At 43.6% G+C, this 13,941-nt stretch overlaps 1 protein-coding gene across 1 annotated transcript in view; it reads right to left on the bottom strand.

The window, feature by feature from the left end:
- The window catches only part of Mettl8 (methyltransferase 8, tRNA N3-cytidine), a 92,325-nt gene that overhangs the window by 56,006 nt on the left and 22,378 nt on the right, over nucleotides 1-13,941 (bottom strand). Inside the window, exon 2 of the mRNA XM_021152460.2 lies at nucleotides 507-661. Within this exon, the coding sequence (XP_021008119.1) occupies nucleotides 507-649 (143 nt within the window). The 5' untranslated portion in view covers nucleotides 650-661. The remainder of the gene's footprint in view (nucleotides 1-506; nucleotides 662-13,941) is intronic.

Below are 13,941 nucleotides of genomic sequence, written 5' to 3'. Positions count from 1 at the left end.
CTGGATATACTAGGAAACTTTGCTTTTCAATTCTATTTTCAAAGAAGTTCAGAACATGTAAGTCAGTGTTGGTTACACAGGCTTTCAGACTTTTACAACCTCACTTAATATCATCAACTTGAAAAAAAAATCCTTTCTCACAGGGTGTGGTGGTACAAGTCTTTGATCCCAACATTCAGGAGTCAGAAAACGGCTTGGTCTATATATCGAGTTCTAGGACAGCCAGGGCTACAAAGAAGAGTCTGTCTTCAAAAAAAAAATCCTTCCTTGGTCATAATGGGAAAAAGATACCTAATGAGTATATATCATATCAAATTTAAAGGTAAAATCTGGGCCAGTTGGGTTACCACATCTTGCTGCTCAGTCTGATGGTCTGAGTTGGGTCTTTAGAACCCACATGGTGGACGAAGAGAAAAGACCCCCGAAACTTGTCCTCTGGCCTCCATTTGTGCTCTGTGGATGTGTTTCACAAATAAATTAAGGGGGGGGAGGGAGGGGAAACTTACCACATGTTGTGTTCAAAAACTTTGGCGGGGTCAGTTAAAATCCTTGACCCCAGAGGGGCTACCGGGTGGACGCCACTCTGGCATCGGTGTGGTACCTTCCCTTGCCTCAGTCGGCAAATGCAATTTCTCCAAATCACATTCATCCTAAGCAGGACCTGCAACAGTCACAAACAGCTAATTAACTACTCAACAAGTATTCAAATAGTTTGCCAAAGCCAGGCAAAGACACAACGAAAAAAAAAAAAAAGAAAGCTATAGATGAATTTCTTTGATGCATATGTAAAAATTCTCAATAAAATACCTGCAAACCAAATTTAGAGACATAATAAGATTAAACATTATGAACAAGTGGGCTTCATCCAAGAAAGGAAAGGTTGGCTCAATATATGTAAATATATAAATGTAATACAGCATATAAATATACATATATATATATATATATATATATATATATATATCACATAATCCATTCAGTTGATGCTGAAAAGGCATTTGACAAACTCCAATATGTGTTTACAAGGAAAGTACTGGAGACTTTAGGAATAGAAGCAACATGCTTCAAAATAATAAAGCTACACACAACAAACCTACAGCCAGCATTCCAGGGACGAGCTGAGGCCGTTTCCTCTAAAATCAGGAATGGGACCATTTGATAGAGTGCTCAAAGTTTAAGCTGTAGCAATTAGACAAGACAAGAGCATAAAATGATAAAAACAGGAAAGGAAGAAGTCAAACTATCTTGCTAGCAGACAACATGGTTTTTTAGTTAAAAGACACTACTGGGTCCACTAAAAAACTCCAGACCTAATAACACCTACATAAAGTTGCAGGGTAGATTCCATGTATAGCAAAAAATGTACTCTCAGAGAAAGAAGTTAGGATAAAGATTCAAAATGCATCCCCCCCCCCCAGATTAAGTATTTAGGAATATGTCTAATCAAGGAAAAAGTCCTCTACAGACTACGTGTGGAAAAGGAAATCACAGAGCTACGAAACAACGGGAAACCCTCTGTGCTCCTGGATCAGTAGTTCACACATGTGGACTTTTCAATAGTTGGTGTACTGTTGCAAATATATTTATTTTCCCATACAACACACGCACTTCAATTCTAGCTCAAGAGAAGAATCATGAGTTGAAGCTGGTGTTGATAATCTAGAATTTAAAGGTTATTGCACTGTAAGTGTGTTCTGGTAAACATAGCACTCTCAAGTCTTTATGGAAAAGTGTTCAAAGAGAGCTTCCCGTGTCAGTGGTGCTGCTGTCTGGTGGCTCAGCTGTTCCTCAGGGCACTCAGCCTACTGCTGTAACCAGTGGGGAGAAACCAGCTCTGGGTGACACGTATGGGACAGGCATCAAGGGCTATCAGAGGTGCTACTAGACATAAAACCACACTGTAGTAAACACCCTTTACTACCCTGCTCAAAATGAACTGCAGAATGTCAAAAACATCTCACTACACTTTCACAAAAAAATAAAGGTAAAAATAAAATAAAATTTAAAAAATCAAGATTTTTCCTGTTGGGGTTTTAGTAAAAGAGCTTACTTGGGCATAAAAAGGCTCCACCAGTGAGCAACAGCCACTGCCCACCCCAGCTCCTTGTTCGTCCCTTCTCCTGGATGCAGCTTTGCTGCCTTTACCCTGCTGTGTCTTTGTTCTTTTTCCAGTCAGTGCCCCACACAACACCAGCAGAACTCTACCTACAGAACTATCTTTAGACCTTTCCACATTATCTATTCATACAATGTCCTGCATGCTGAAGAGCAGAAAATTATTATACCCACAAAGACAGGCAATATGCTCAAAATGTAAAATGATGCAAACAATGGTCCAACCCTTCAAATGATCATGTGATTCTAATCACTGTTCAAAACAGGGAAGGAAAGCAAAGTCCCTCTCACTTAAATGACCACAGATAAAACGACACAACCAGACTGGCTATGAACAGAATGTCAGGCCTGTGCTTTGACAGCTGCTGACAGTGGACAGAGCTCTGCATGGTCAGGGCCTAAGCAAGTGGCGATTTCCTTGTTTAGGCAGTTACTTCTATAACCGACTACACAGAAATCTATTTCTTTCATTTCTTTATCATATTTAATGGCCACATCTGGTGCTATACTACTATATAATCTCCTTAATTAGATAAATATCTAATAAATCTAGCAGAAATACAGCAAATCTTTTAAATACATAATTTTAATATATTTAAAGTTCTCAAATTAAATTGCAAGCTTCTAGAAGCAGGACTGCTATTTGTGGATTGTTTGACTGCATAAAAATGGTACTTCTCTGACATAAAGGAATGAAAGCTGAGATGCCACCACAGACCTCATAAATACTGGAAAACTAAAATATATTACAGACAATTCTTTACTCATTTATTTATGAGATATATAACTTTGAAAAACAACTTACCTATAATAACTTTCTAAAACATCACAAGAAAAAAATCTAAGCAGGCCTAAACTTAATGAGTGTATAATTTCAATTTAAAAAATCATAATGACTAACATGTACTTATATACATACACATGCACATATATGTAAAGAATAAATCAGAAAATTCGAGTGTTGGCAAGGATATGAGGAAACTGGAAACCTTACACACTGCTGATAGGATGTAAAATGATGCAGCTGCTATGGAAACAGTACAGTGAACTTCCCCAAAATGAGACCCAGAGCCAGCAATTCCATTTTGGGGTATATATCCAGAAGGAATGAGAGCAGGGAGGGACCTGAAAAGACGTCTGTATGCTCAGATTCACAGTGGCAAAGTAGACAGTGATGCGTTCTCTGAAGGAGGAATAAGAGACACCCTGCACAGGAGTTGGACACAGGCTACAATAGGGATGAGCTTTAAAGACATTCAAGCAAAGTGAAACAGGACAGCCACAGAAGGACACACGCTATACACACACATGCTATGCACACACACACACACACACACACACACTCACACACATACACATGCACAGGCACGCACGTGTGCATGCGCACACACACAGGCTGCACTGTTCGTTTTAGAGGAGGTTCCTAGAGTAATAAAATCCATATTGTCGGAAAGCAGAGTGGTGCTGGCCTGAGGGGAGGCTAGGGGGCTAGAATGTCTCGTGGGCACAGGTCAGGCCATAGACCATGCAGTGATCTCAGGGAGAACACATCAAACTGTATGGAGGATGAGCAAATCTAGAGAACTAAGGTACAACACTGGCTTTTAAAGTTTATGTTCTTATGTATGAAAATGGCATGATGAGATTCAATACTTTATATGCTAACCTAAATTTTAACTTTAAAAAGCACATGTTCATATATATATATATATATATATATATATATATATATACACACACACACACAAAGGGTAACTACATAAGACTTCACTACATACATGCAATGATATAGAAATGTTTTGCTGCACATCTTACAGATACAATTTTAAAAGGAAGCTAGCCAAATATGGTGGCCTATATGTCACTGTACTTGCCTCTATGCCTATAATCCTAGCACTTGGGGAGCTGATGGCAGAGTATCAAAGGTTCAAGGCCAGCCTGGACTACAGAGTGAGACGATGTCTCCAAAACCAAAGCAAAACCTACCCCTACCACAGACCAATAGAACAAATGAAATACAAACAACACAGCTAACACAAAACAAACCAAGTCAAGATAAAACAAGCTGGACCAAGGAACAGGTGCAGTTTCCACTGGGGGAATGAAAAGCCCTCGAGATGGATGCTGGCAATACTTCTACAACATGAATGCTTAATGCCAGGAAACCACACACTTGGGAGGGATTAAAAGGCTACATCTTCTTTTAGGTATATTTCCCCACATTAAAAAACAAACAGTTTTCCTACAAAGAGGGTGCAGGTCCACATGGCCTCACTAGAAAACACCAAATATCCAGGGGTGGGGCGTGATGGAGGAAAAAAACAACCCAACAGTCACAGCCCTACAGCAGGTGAGAACAAGCCTCAGCTCCTCTTTTGAGGCTGGGAGAATTAAAGTGAATTTGTATGAAAAAAAGGACTGAATGTGGCCACATCATTATGGCGCAATTTTCCCACTGATGGTGCCTCCCATTAGGTTCTCAGGTTATAAAGAAATTTGCAAGGAATAAAATTTGAGGATATCTACAAGGGAAAGCCTAGGCAAGAGTTTTCTCAGCATTTCTTATTATACTTTAATTGCTGAGGCTGATATAGTCATGAGCTGCATAGCAATATGCTGGTTACAGACAAATTGCATATAGTAGTTTCCCTAAGATTACAGTGGGGGAAAAAGAAAAGATAATAACGTGAAAAAGAAAATTCCTATTGCCTAGTTTTTTAGCACACCTTTCCTACAGGCACATGGACAGAGACGGTTGTTGTACAGGAGCCTGGGCTAGCTGTGCAGGGACACTGTTCATAGGTTGTTTATTATCGAGGTGTACAGGCTGTGACCTGTGGCTATACCATCCACACTGGTGTAGTGCCCTCTATCATGTGTATATCATAGCAAATCCTCTATTGCCGTGTTTCTCAGAACATGTAGCCCCATCGTTACGTGACTACCTTTAGCTTGTGGTACTCCTCCCAGTTCAGAGCAGAGAAATACGGCCTTGTCTGAGCTTTGATTAATTCTGCAGCTGGAGATGTGGTTGCATGCCCTCACGTTTCGCAAACAGTGTGCCATTTCAAGCCCACATGTTACCACATGGCGTTTCTTTTCCTTCTCCTGTCTAACTTCCTGCTCAGCACCTTGCCGCGATCTTTCCTCATGAATCCTGTAAGGGGCACGGTGAACTGACTGTGACCAAGAGAAAACCCTTCTGAGCTCAGAGCCTAGGCTTCATGGGACTCATTAAGGAACAGACACCCAGGAGGGAGAGAATGTTCACACAAGCATCAAGATTGACAGCGTCCCCACCCATAGCAGTGGTTATGCTACCAAGGTCATAGAGGTGTGCAGCGATTAGCCAGCAGGCTTCCTGCCAGCTCTAGGTGTAGGAAGGTGTGCGGTTTGAATGAGAAAGGCCCCCATAGGGTATATTTGAACGTGTGGGTGTAGTAGCCACAGAGTGGTACTATTTGAAAGGATTAGGAGGTATGTGGCTTTGCCACTGGAGTTGGGCTTTGAGAATTCAAAACCCCACACCAAGCAGATCCAGATTGGAACTCTCAGCTACTTCCCCAGCTCCGTGTCTGCCTGCGTGCAACCATGCGCCCTGCTATGACAATAGACTAACCCTCTGAAACTGTAGGCCACCCCCAATTAAATATCTTCCTTTAGAAGTGGTGACATAGTCATGGTGTCTTTTCACAGCAATAGAACACTGACTGAGTCAGTGTCTCTCTACGTTAGAATTTGAGGGGGGAAAAAAACAATGTCTGAAATGGCTTGGGTCCCGCACAGATTAGGGCAAGCTGAGGACAAGATGGTTTTGATACCCACTGACCAGTGGCCAACCACTACCACTACCACCACATTAAACTTAAGTTACAGAACCAGCCACCCTGATCGGAAGGAAAGCTTGTGGGAAACAGCTTGCTCTGACTCACAACTTTTGCCAAATGCTATGCTCCCTATTAAAATGTATTCCCCTTTTCAGGGATTCATATAACTGCCGACCCATACCAACTACCACACAGTCTACTGGGATAGGTAAAATGTACATAATACACATAAAAATGATTCTCACATCGTGTGTATGTGTATAAGTCCATGCACACCCATACAAAGGGTAGAGTAGAACACTGTATGTCTTCTATCATTCTCTTGAGACAGGGTCTCTCATTGGACCAGAAGCTTACTCGTTTGGGTTGGCTGGCTGGCCAGTAGATTTCTAGCCTCCCCACCCCCCACTTCTCAGTACTGGGGCTACAAGAACACACAGCCATGCCTGGCTTTTCATGTGGGTGCTTGACAATTCAAGTTTAGGTCCTTAACTTGCACTGCAAGTGCTCTAAGCCACTTGGTCATCTCCCTCCCTGCCGCTTGTTTTTTTGAGGCATCTCTGTGGGATCTGATGCCCTCTTCTAGTGTGTCTGAAGACAGCTACAGAATACTCACATATATAAATAAAAGTTTAAAAAAAAAAAACCTGATGAATCCAATGTAAGTAGTCTAAGATAGAGGCCACATTGTACCCCTCCCTCCCTCCCTCCCTCCCTCCCTCCCTTCCTCCCTCCCTCCCTCCCTCCCTTCCTCTCTCCCTCGGCTCTACCCTTTTGTGTTGGAACAGCACTTTTAAAATAAATATTTTATTTATAAAACATATATATTACTTATAAAACACTAAAATGTATACATATATTAGAGAATATATATGCATATGTGTGTGCGCGTGTGTGTGTGTGTGTGTGTGTGTGAGAGAGACAGACAGACAGACAGACAGACAGACTCATGTGCATACGACTTTTGAATGCCACATCTACCAAAGGTATCGCAGTACTGATTCTTGGGTTTTCACCCAGTTGCTAATTTTTTGCAACTGATTTAAGGAAGCCCAGAGTTCCTTCTTTCCCTCCTCCTCTCTCACTGCTGCATCTTCTCTTGGGCCTTCATCAAACAGTCAACAAGGAATGCAGCTGGGAGCTCCCAGCCCCAGACAGGGAGAGTACATTTTCTTTGCAGAACTCAAACCTCAAGAGACAGGCTCCCTGAAACCCAGGGGAGAGGAGAGAAGCGTGCTAATCAGATGCTAAATGTCTGCCCACCACTTAAAAGTTAACTCCCCTTCAGAGTTTCCTAGGTTCTAAGCCGCTTTTAAATAAGCAAATTACCTCTGTAACTGTTTAGCTTTTCTTCTCAGCTGGGAAGCTGGTACAAAGGTTTTAGTCAGAGGTGCAAACATCATCTAGATAGAGCTGTGCTAAACATTACCCGAGAGGTTAGCATTAATGAGAGGGAATTAAAGTGCTATTGTTGCACTATTTTGGAGAGTAAAAGTCGACAGGTAAGAAACACTTAAGTATCAACTACACTGGGGCGAAAGCTGAAGCTTCAATTAACCCTGGCAATTTCAGAGAACTCCGAGGGTGACCATCTGCAAGGCAAACAGCTCCACAACTTGCACATCTTGTTTTAATCTTTCTTTGCATGATTATAATTTCAGGGTATAAATAAGGTTATTAGCAGGAACAGAACAACAACAATAATTACAGTAAGTGCTTGCAGAGCACTTTGATCATGCTATGACGTCAGTCACCCTGCAGCTTCAAAATGGGAATCTCATGGCTAGTGTTTGCTCTCCGGGATCGTCCTGAGAGGTGGCTACATCAGTCTTTTCCCACACAAAGGACTCAGGAATAAGAGACTAAGTTAGGGACTTCAGGAACTCCCACCAATCCAAAATATCTGAAGGGATTACTATTTCAGACACTCTGGGAATGTCATCACATACATTAGGATGGATCAGAATAAAACTGGTTTAAACTCATCCAATTGGTATTTTACATGTCTATGCTACAGTAACATTTGGAGGTAATGTTAGGGTCCATGATTTGCTGGACTCAGATAGAATGCAAAAGCAAAGAGCTTTTATTCAGCTGAATTTCCTGCATGTAGGGGTCTCCCCATTTGGGAATGGAGACCTCTGGTGGACCCAGCTTTTATTGTCAGGTAGGAGAATTCTAGGAGGGGCATGTGCCCTTTTACCTTGATTGGTTAGCTCTATCTCCAGGGGCCTGACAATTGGTTAGGCTCTGGAGACTTCCCAGGGGGGTGGCTCACTCATTCTAGCTACCTATTCTTACTTCAGGCCAGAAGACAAGGTGTCCTCGGATTGGCTGCCTGCAGCTGCGGTTGGCCGACCACAGGTTCCTGGTTCTGGGTTCTCCTTTCTGGGAAACAGAAACTTAGGCCTAGTCTCCCAAACTGCCCGTTTGCAGCTTGTCATGGAGTCAGCCTGGCTCTGCTAACTCAGCCCTCTCATTGTTAGTTGGTTTGGGGTGCTGATAAATGGTCCTAAGGCACATGCATGCACATCTATTAGCAACCATTACACGTGTGCTCAACGTTCCCACGGCTAAGACCCTGGAGTTCTACCCTGCTTTCCCATCCCCTGTTGAGGTCTTTCTCTTTAGAGACACTTGTGCCCATACGCAAGATTTACTTGGTCATGTTTGGACTTCCTTTATCAATAAGCTTGTCCTGGCTGAGAAAAAGAGAATATTATAAAAACTTCATGTCATGAACGCATATTAGATCTGAAAAACTTGAGCTATATCGTCAATGAATAGATGATATACATCCAAATGAATGTATATCTACAAACTCAAAATCAGATGCGATTTACACTGGCAGAGGTTATATAGCATTGCATAATTCTATTTTAAAGAACTATAACCGCTGGCTATGAGGACTCGCATTCATATTCTCAACACTTAGGCCGAGGCAGGAAGATTTCAAGTCTGAGGCCAGCCTGAGCAACCCAACAAGGTCCTAGGATATACAGTGAGACCCGCTCAAAACAAAACAGAACGATATGAACTGTAGACAATGTGTGGTAAAGGCGAAGTGGAGTAGAAGCAAGTGTGGTCCAGTGTTAAAGCACGGAAGAGTGGGTGAGCGGTGCCTGTGTTACAGTGAACTGTGAGTTACTGCCTGTGTCTCAGGACTGCCCGATACCTGCAGTATTTATGTTGAGCAAAGAAGAATGAGCAGTGGGCTGAGAAATGGCTCAGTGGTTAGAGCACTTGCAGTGTATGTATGGAGACAGGGGCTCAGATGCCCAGAACCCACATACATACTGTGAGCGGATGTTGTGGCTTCCCTGTAATTCCAGCCTCAGAAAGTGGAGATGTTTTAGCCAATTTGTCTTCAGCTTGAATTTATACTATGCTCTGCTCAGGCCAAGGACATTAATATAGAACATGAGTAGTCTCTCACAACTCTAGTTCCCAGTAGAGTCCTGGCCCCTTTGAAATATCATGAGCAGTCTTTACATTTCCGTTGGCATTCTGGTCTTCCAGGCTCCCAGAGCAAGCTGGCTACTGAGACCTACAATATTGGTGAGCCTCTGGTTTGACTGAGAGACCCTTCCTCACTGAGGTGAAACCTAATTGGGAGTGATTCCTGACATCCACCTTGTGCCTCCACATGCACATGTGTGCCCACACATATGCAAATGTGCATAAACATGGATATATCATACATACATACATACATACATACATACACACACCAAAAAAAAAAAAAACCCAAAAATAGAAAATAAAGAAAGTAAGGGCTAGCCAGGGAGAAAAAGGTAAAAGCTAGGACATTTCAGGTAAGAACTAGCATGCAGAGGGTGGAAAGAAAAGAAGGAGAGAAGGAAGAGAGAGAGAGAGACAGAGACAGAGAGACAGAGACAGAGAGAGACAGACAGAGAGAGAGAGAGACAGAAAGAGAGAGACAGACAGACAGAGACAGAGAGAAGGTAGCTGGTGAAATAGACCAGCAGGTAAAGCCCCAGGACGTGTGTTCAGTCCCTGAGCCTTGCATGGTGGAAGGAGAGAGCTAACTCCTCTAAGTTGTCCTCTGACCTCCACACACAGGGGCCTGGCATGCGTATGCCCCCACCCCACCCCCAGCAAATAAATAAGAATGTAGTGTAAACAGTGTTAACTGAATGCCAGGAAAGAAAGTTGAGAGCGCATACCAAAAAGTAGCCCAGTTTTAAAAACTGACAAACTTTTTTTTGAGAAGGAAGGAAGAGAAGAAAAGAGGTGTGGAGGCATCCAGAATGTTTGGAGGATTACAAATGAGTAACTCTGGATGGAAGGATGTGGGCAGTACAAGCTCAGGAAAGCAGCCAATGGGCAGACAGAGAACGGCAGAAGCTGGGTTTCTCACGCTCGAGCAGGAGGCCAGAGACACAGGTGCCCTAGTTCAAACGGCCCCAGGTTAGAAGTGAGGTCAGCAACATGAAGTCATATTTAGTTTAATATAAACAGAGGCAAATACAAATAAAACATCTGCACATGTTTTATACATGTCGCATGCATACATTGTAGCCGTTAGTCTTCATTGAGTCACACACACACCTCTGGGCATGTTGTTTGTAAGGAGGTCTCCAAAGGAGCTTAACTGAGGAGGGAAGGCCCCTGCCCCTGGATGTGAGTGGCACCACCCTGTCGACTGGGCACCTAGACTGAATAAAGCACGGCAGTCTGAGGAACAGTGGTCTCTCTGCTTCTACACAACAGGTGCAATGTCATCCCTTAACTCAAGTCCCCATCACCATCACCATGCTTTGCCACCGCAGCAGGCTGTACCCCTCAAACCACACATCTGAATAAACTACTCCTTAAGTTGCCTGAGTCAGGTATTTTGCATAGCATCAAGAAAAGGTAACTAATACAGAACACTGGTCTGAAGAAGTGGGATAGCCACCATGATGGATCTGACCATGTGGGTCACAGGCCTTGGGAACTGGTCTGAAGAATGTGAAAGAGGTTGGAACTTCTGGCCAAAGAAGCCCTAGACTCTTGTAAGCAGAACTTGATGGGCCATTCCCGTGGGAGTTTAGAAGACCAGAATGCCAATAGTAAAGAATGTGCTCATGTCCAGGTGGTGAGGGCGCACGCCTTTAATCCCAGCACTCAGCAGGCAGAGGCTGTCAGATTTCTGTGAGTTCGAGGCCAGTGTGCTCTACATAGTGAGTTCCAGGACAGCCAAGGTTACACGGAGAAACCTCATCTCGAAAAACAAACAAACAAACAAACAAGAATGTGCTTATGACGAGGAGAGCCCTCCTCCATTGCTGGTGAGAGTACAAACGTCCACAGCCAGCTATGCCACTCCTGGGCATACATCCAAAGAATGCCCCATCCCACTGCATGGACACTGCTCAACTACATCCATGGCGGCTCCATTTGTAATAGTCAGAAGCTGAAAAGAGCTTAGATGCCTCTCGGCTGAAGAGTGGATAAAGAAAATGTACATCTACACAACTGAGTATTACTCAGTTGTCTTTTAAAAAAAGATCATTAAAAATGACCTCATGAAATTTGCAGGCAAATGAATGGAACAAGAAAAAAAAATCATCCTTAGTGAGGTAACCCAGACCCAGAAAGACAAACATGGTAGGGTACTCACTTATAAGTGGATATTAGCTGTAAGCTAAAGGATAATCATGTTATATTCCTCAGACCCAGAAAGGCTAAGTAATAAGTAGGGCTCAAAGGAAGTTGAATGGATCTCCCTGGGAAGGAGAAACAGAATAGAGATAGGAAGTGGCCTGGTGCCCTGGGGCAGGTGGGATCAGGTGTGCACAGGGTGTGGGGATGAAGGGAGGGAGCACTGGGAGAGATGACTGGAATTGGGGAACAAATCAGGAGAGAGATAGAAACCTAGGGCAATGGAAACTCCCTGGAACTTACAAAGGGAGATAGGAAACCTGAGCCAGCTATCTCCTGTAACCAGGTAAGGTTTCCAGTGGAGGGACTGGGACACCAATCCAAACACAAAAACCTTGGACCTACAATCTGTACTGTTTGCAAGATGTGCTGGGATAAAGGTGGTGCAGAACTTGTGGGAGTGGCCAACCAATGACTGATCTAACTTGAGACCCACACCAGGAGAGAGCCCACACTTGACATGACACTGCCTGGAGTGGGAGGAGCCAGAGGCTAGACAGCCCAGAGACCTAGGGTAGAACAAAGCACAACTGGCAAAAAAAAAAAAAAAACCAGAAAAAAAAGAGAGACAGAGACAGGGACAGAGAGGGGAGGGAGGGGAGGAGGGAGGGAAGGAAGGAAGGATAGAGTCAATGAAATGATTCTTAATGATACTCTGCTATACTTGTTAGATTGCATAATCAAGAGAGAGGCTCCATCCAGCTGATAGGAGAAGGCACAGAGACCCACAGTCAAACACGAGTTGGAGCTCAGGAATCCTGCAGAAGAGGAGGAGGAAGGATTGTAGGAGCCAGAGGTGTCAAGGACACAAGAAAACAGTCCACAGAATCCACTAACCAAGACTCACAGGCCTGACTCATATACACTAAAGCAACAATCAGAAAGCCTGTAAGGTCTGACTTAGGTCCTCTGCATATGTAGCTTGGTGTTCTTGTGGGACTCCTAAGAGTGGGAGTGGGAGCTGTCTCTGACTCTTTTTGCCTGCTTCTGAGAGCCTTTTCCTCCTATTGGGTTGCCTTGTCCAGCTTCAATATGAGGGGAGGTACCAAGTCTTACTGTAACTTCTTATGCCTTCTTCCGTTGATATCCCTGGGAAGCCTGCTCTTTCCTGAAGGGAAATGGAAGAGGAGTGGATCTGGGAGAGAGGGGAGGTGGCAGGGGAGCTGGGAAGAGAGGATGGGGGAGAAACTGTGGTCAGGATGTAATTATTATATGAGAGGAGAATTGTTTTTTTTTTTTTTTTAAAGAATGTGCTCACGAGGTTTCAAATGGTCAGGAACTAGAATGGCAAGAGAACACTCATGTTTCATACAGATGGACTTGGCCTTAGCAGAGCATGATATAAATTCAAGCTGAAAGGCAATTATGAGTATGGAAACTAAGAAGGCGATGAGAAGCTATGTCCCATGGATCCCGCAGATGGATTGTCACTGGAACCAGTCCTGCCTCTGTCTCCTCACCCCACTGAGCCGACACATTCCCACAGTTATTTAAATCAGCTTCATCTTTCTGCTATCTCTCACTCCCATTTGATACAAAGTCTCACTAAGAAACTCGGGCTGCTCAGAAGTCCCTGTACTCTGTCTGTCTCGATCTCTGAAAGCTGGGGATGTAGTTCAGTGGTGGGGCATTTCTCCAGCACGTTCAAGGTCAAATTCATTTCCCAGCACTGAAAATAAGTAAACAAGCGATAAAGGAACACGTGAAAGAGGCGCACGTGGTTGACAGACTTGATGTGGTGGCAACCTAGGTTTAACAGAAATAAGGGGCCGAGACAGACAGGAGGAACTGTTTAGTAATTGAGCCTTCTAAATTGGCTACCCTGTGTCTCCTAGTAACAAAAGCAGTAACACTAACAGTGAGAGGGACATGCTGTTTTGAGTGAGAGATTCTTAACCATGGCTAAGACCACAAAGCCACAAACATCTATGAAAAGGAAACACTTGGGCAGGGAGAAAAGCTCAAAGCTGGACTCCCATTCACCACCTTACTTCCCTCTTCTGCAGGCAGCGGGTAAAGTTTCCCCACTGGCACGCCTTCTCAAGTAGGTTTTGTCAAACAAGGGTTCCATGATGATGTCGCTGGGCTTTTATTATGATAATAATCTGAAAGCCAAATCAACACGAGCACACGTGTAACCGCTGCTTGGTTTCAGCGCCTGTGTCTGCATTTATGATCTTGTCAGCAACAAGCAGCACAGATGTAATATGTAAATGATGCATCTGAGAATACAGTGCACTGTAAAAGATTCTGCAGTACTCTGAACAGAGAAAGGCGGTGAGGGAATTGAGCAGACACATAGCACACAACAGCACAGATGGGCCAGAGTCAA

Source organism: Mus caroli, unplaced genomic scaffold, assembly GCF_978045245.1.
Source record: "Mus caroli unplaced genomic scaffold, Mus_caroli_1 scaffold_2, whole genome shotgun sequence".
Lineage (NCBI taxonomy): Eukaryota > Metazoa > Chordata > Mammalia > Rodentia > Muridae > Mus > Mus caroli.
The sequence above is the reverse complement of the archived record's forward strand: the minus strand, read 5'-3'. Positions and strand labels throughout refer to the sequence as shown.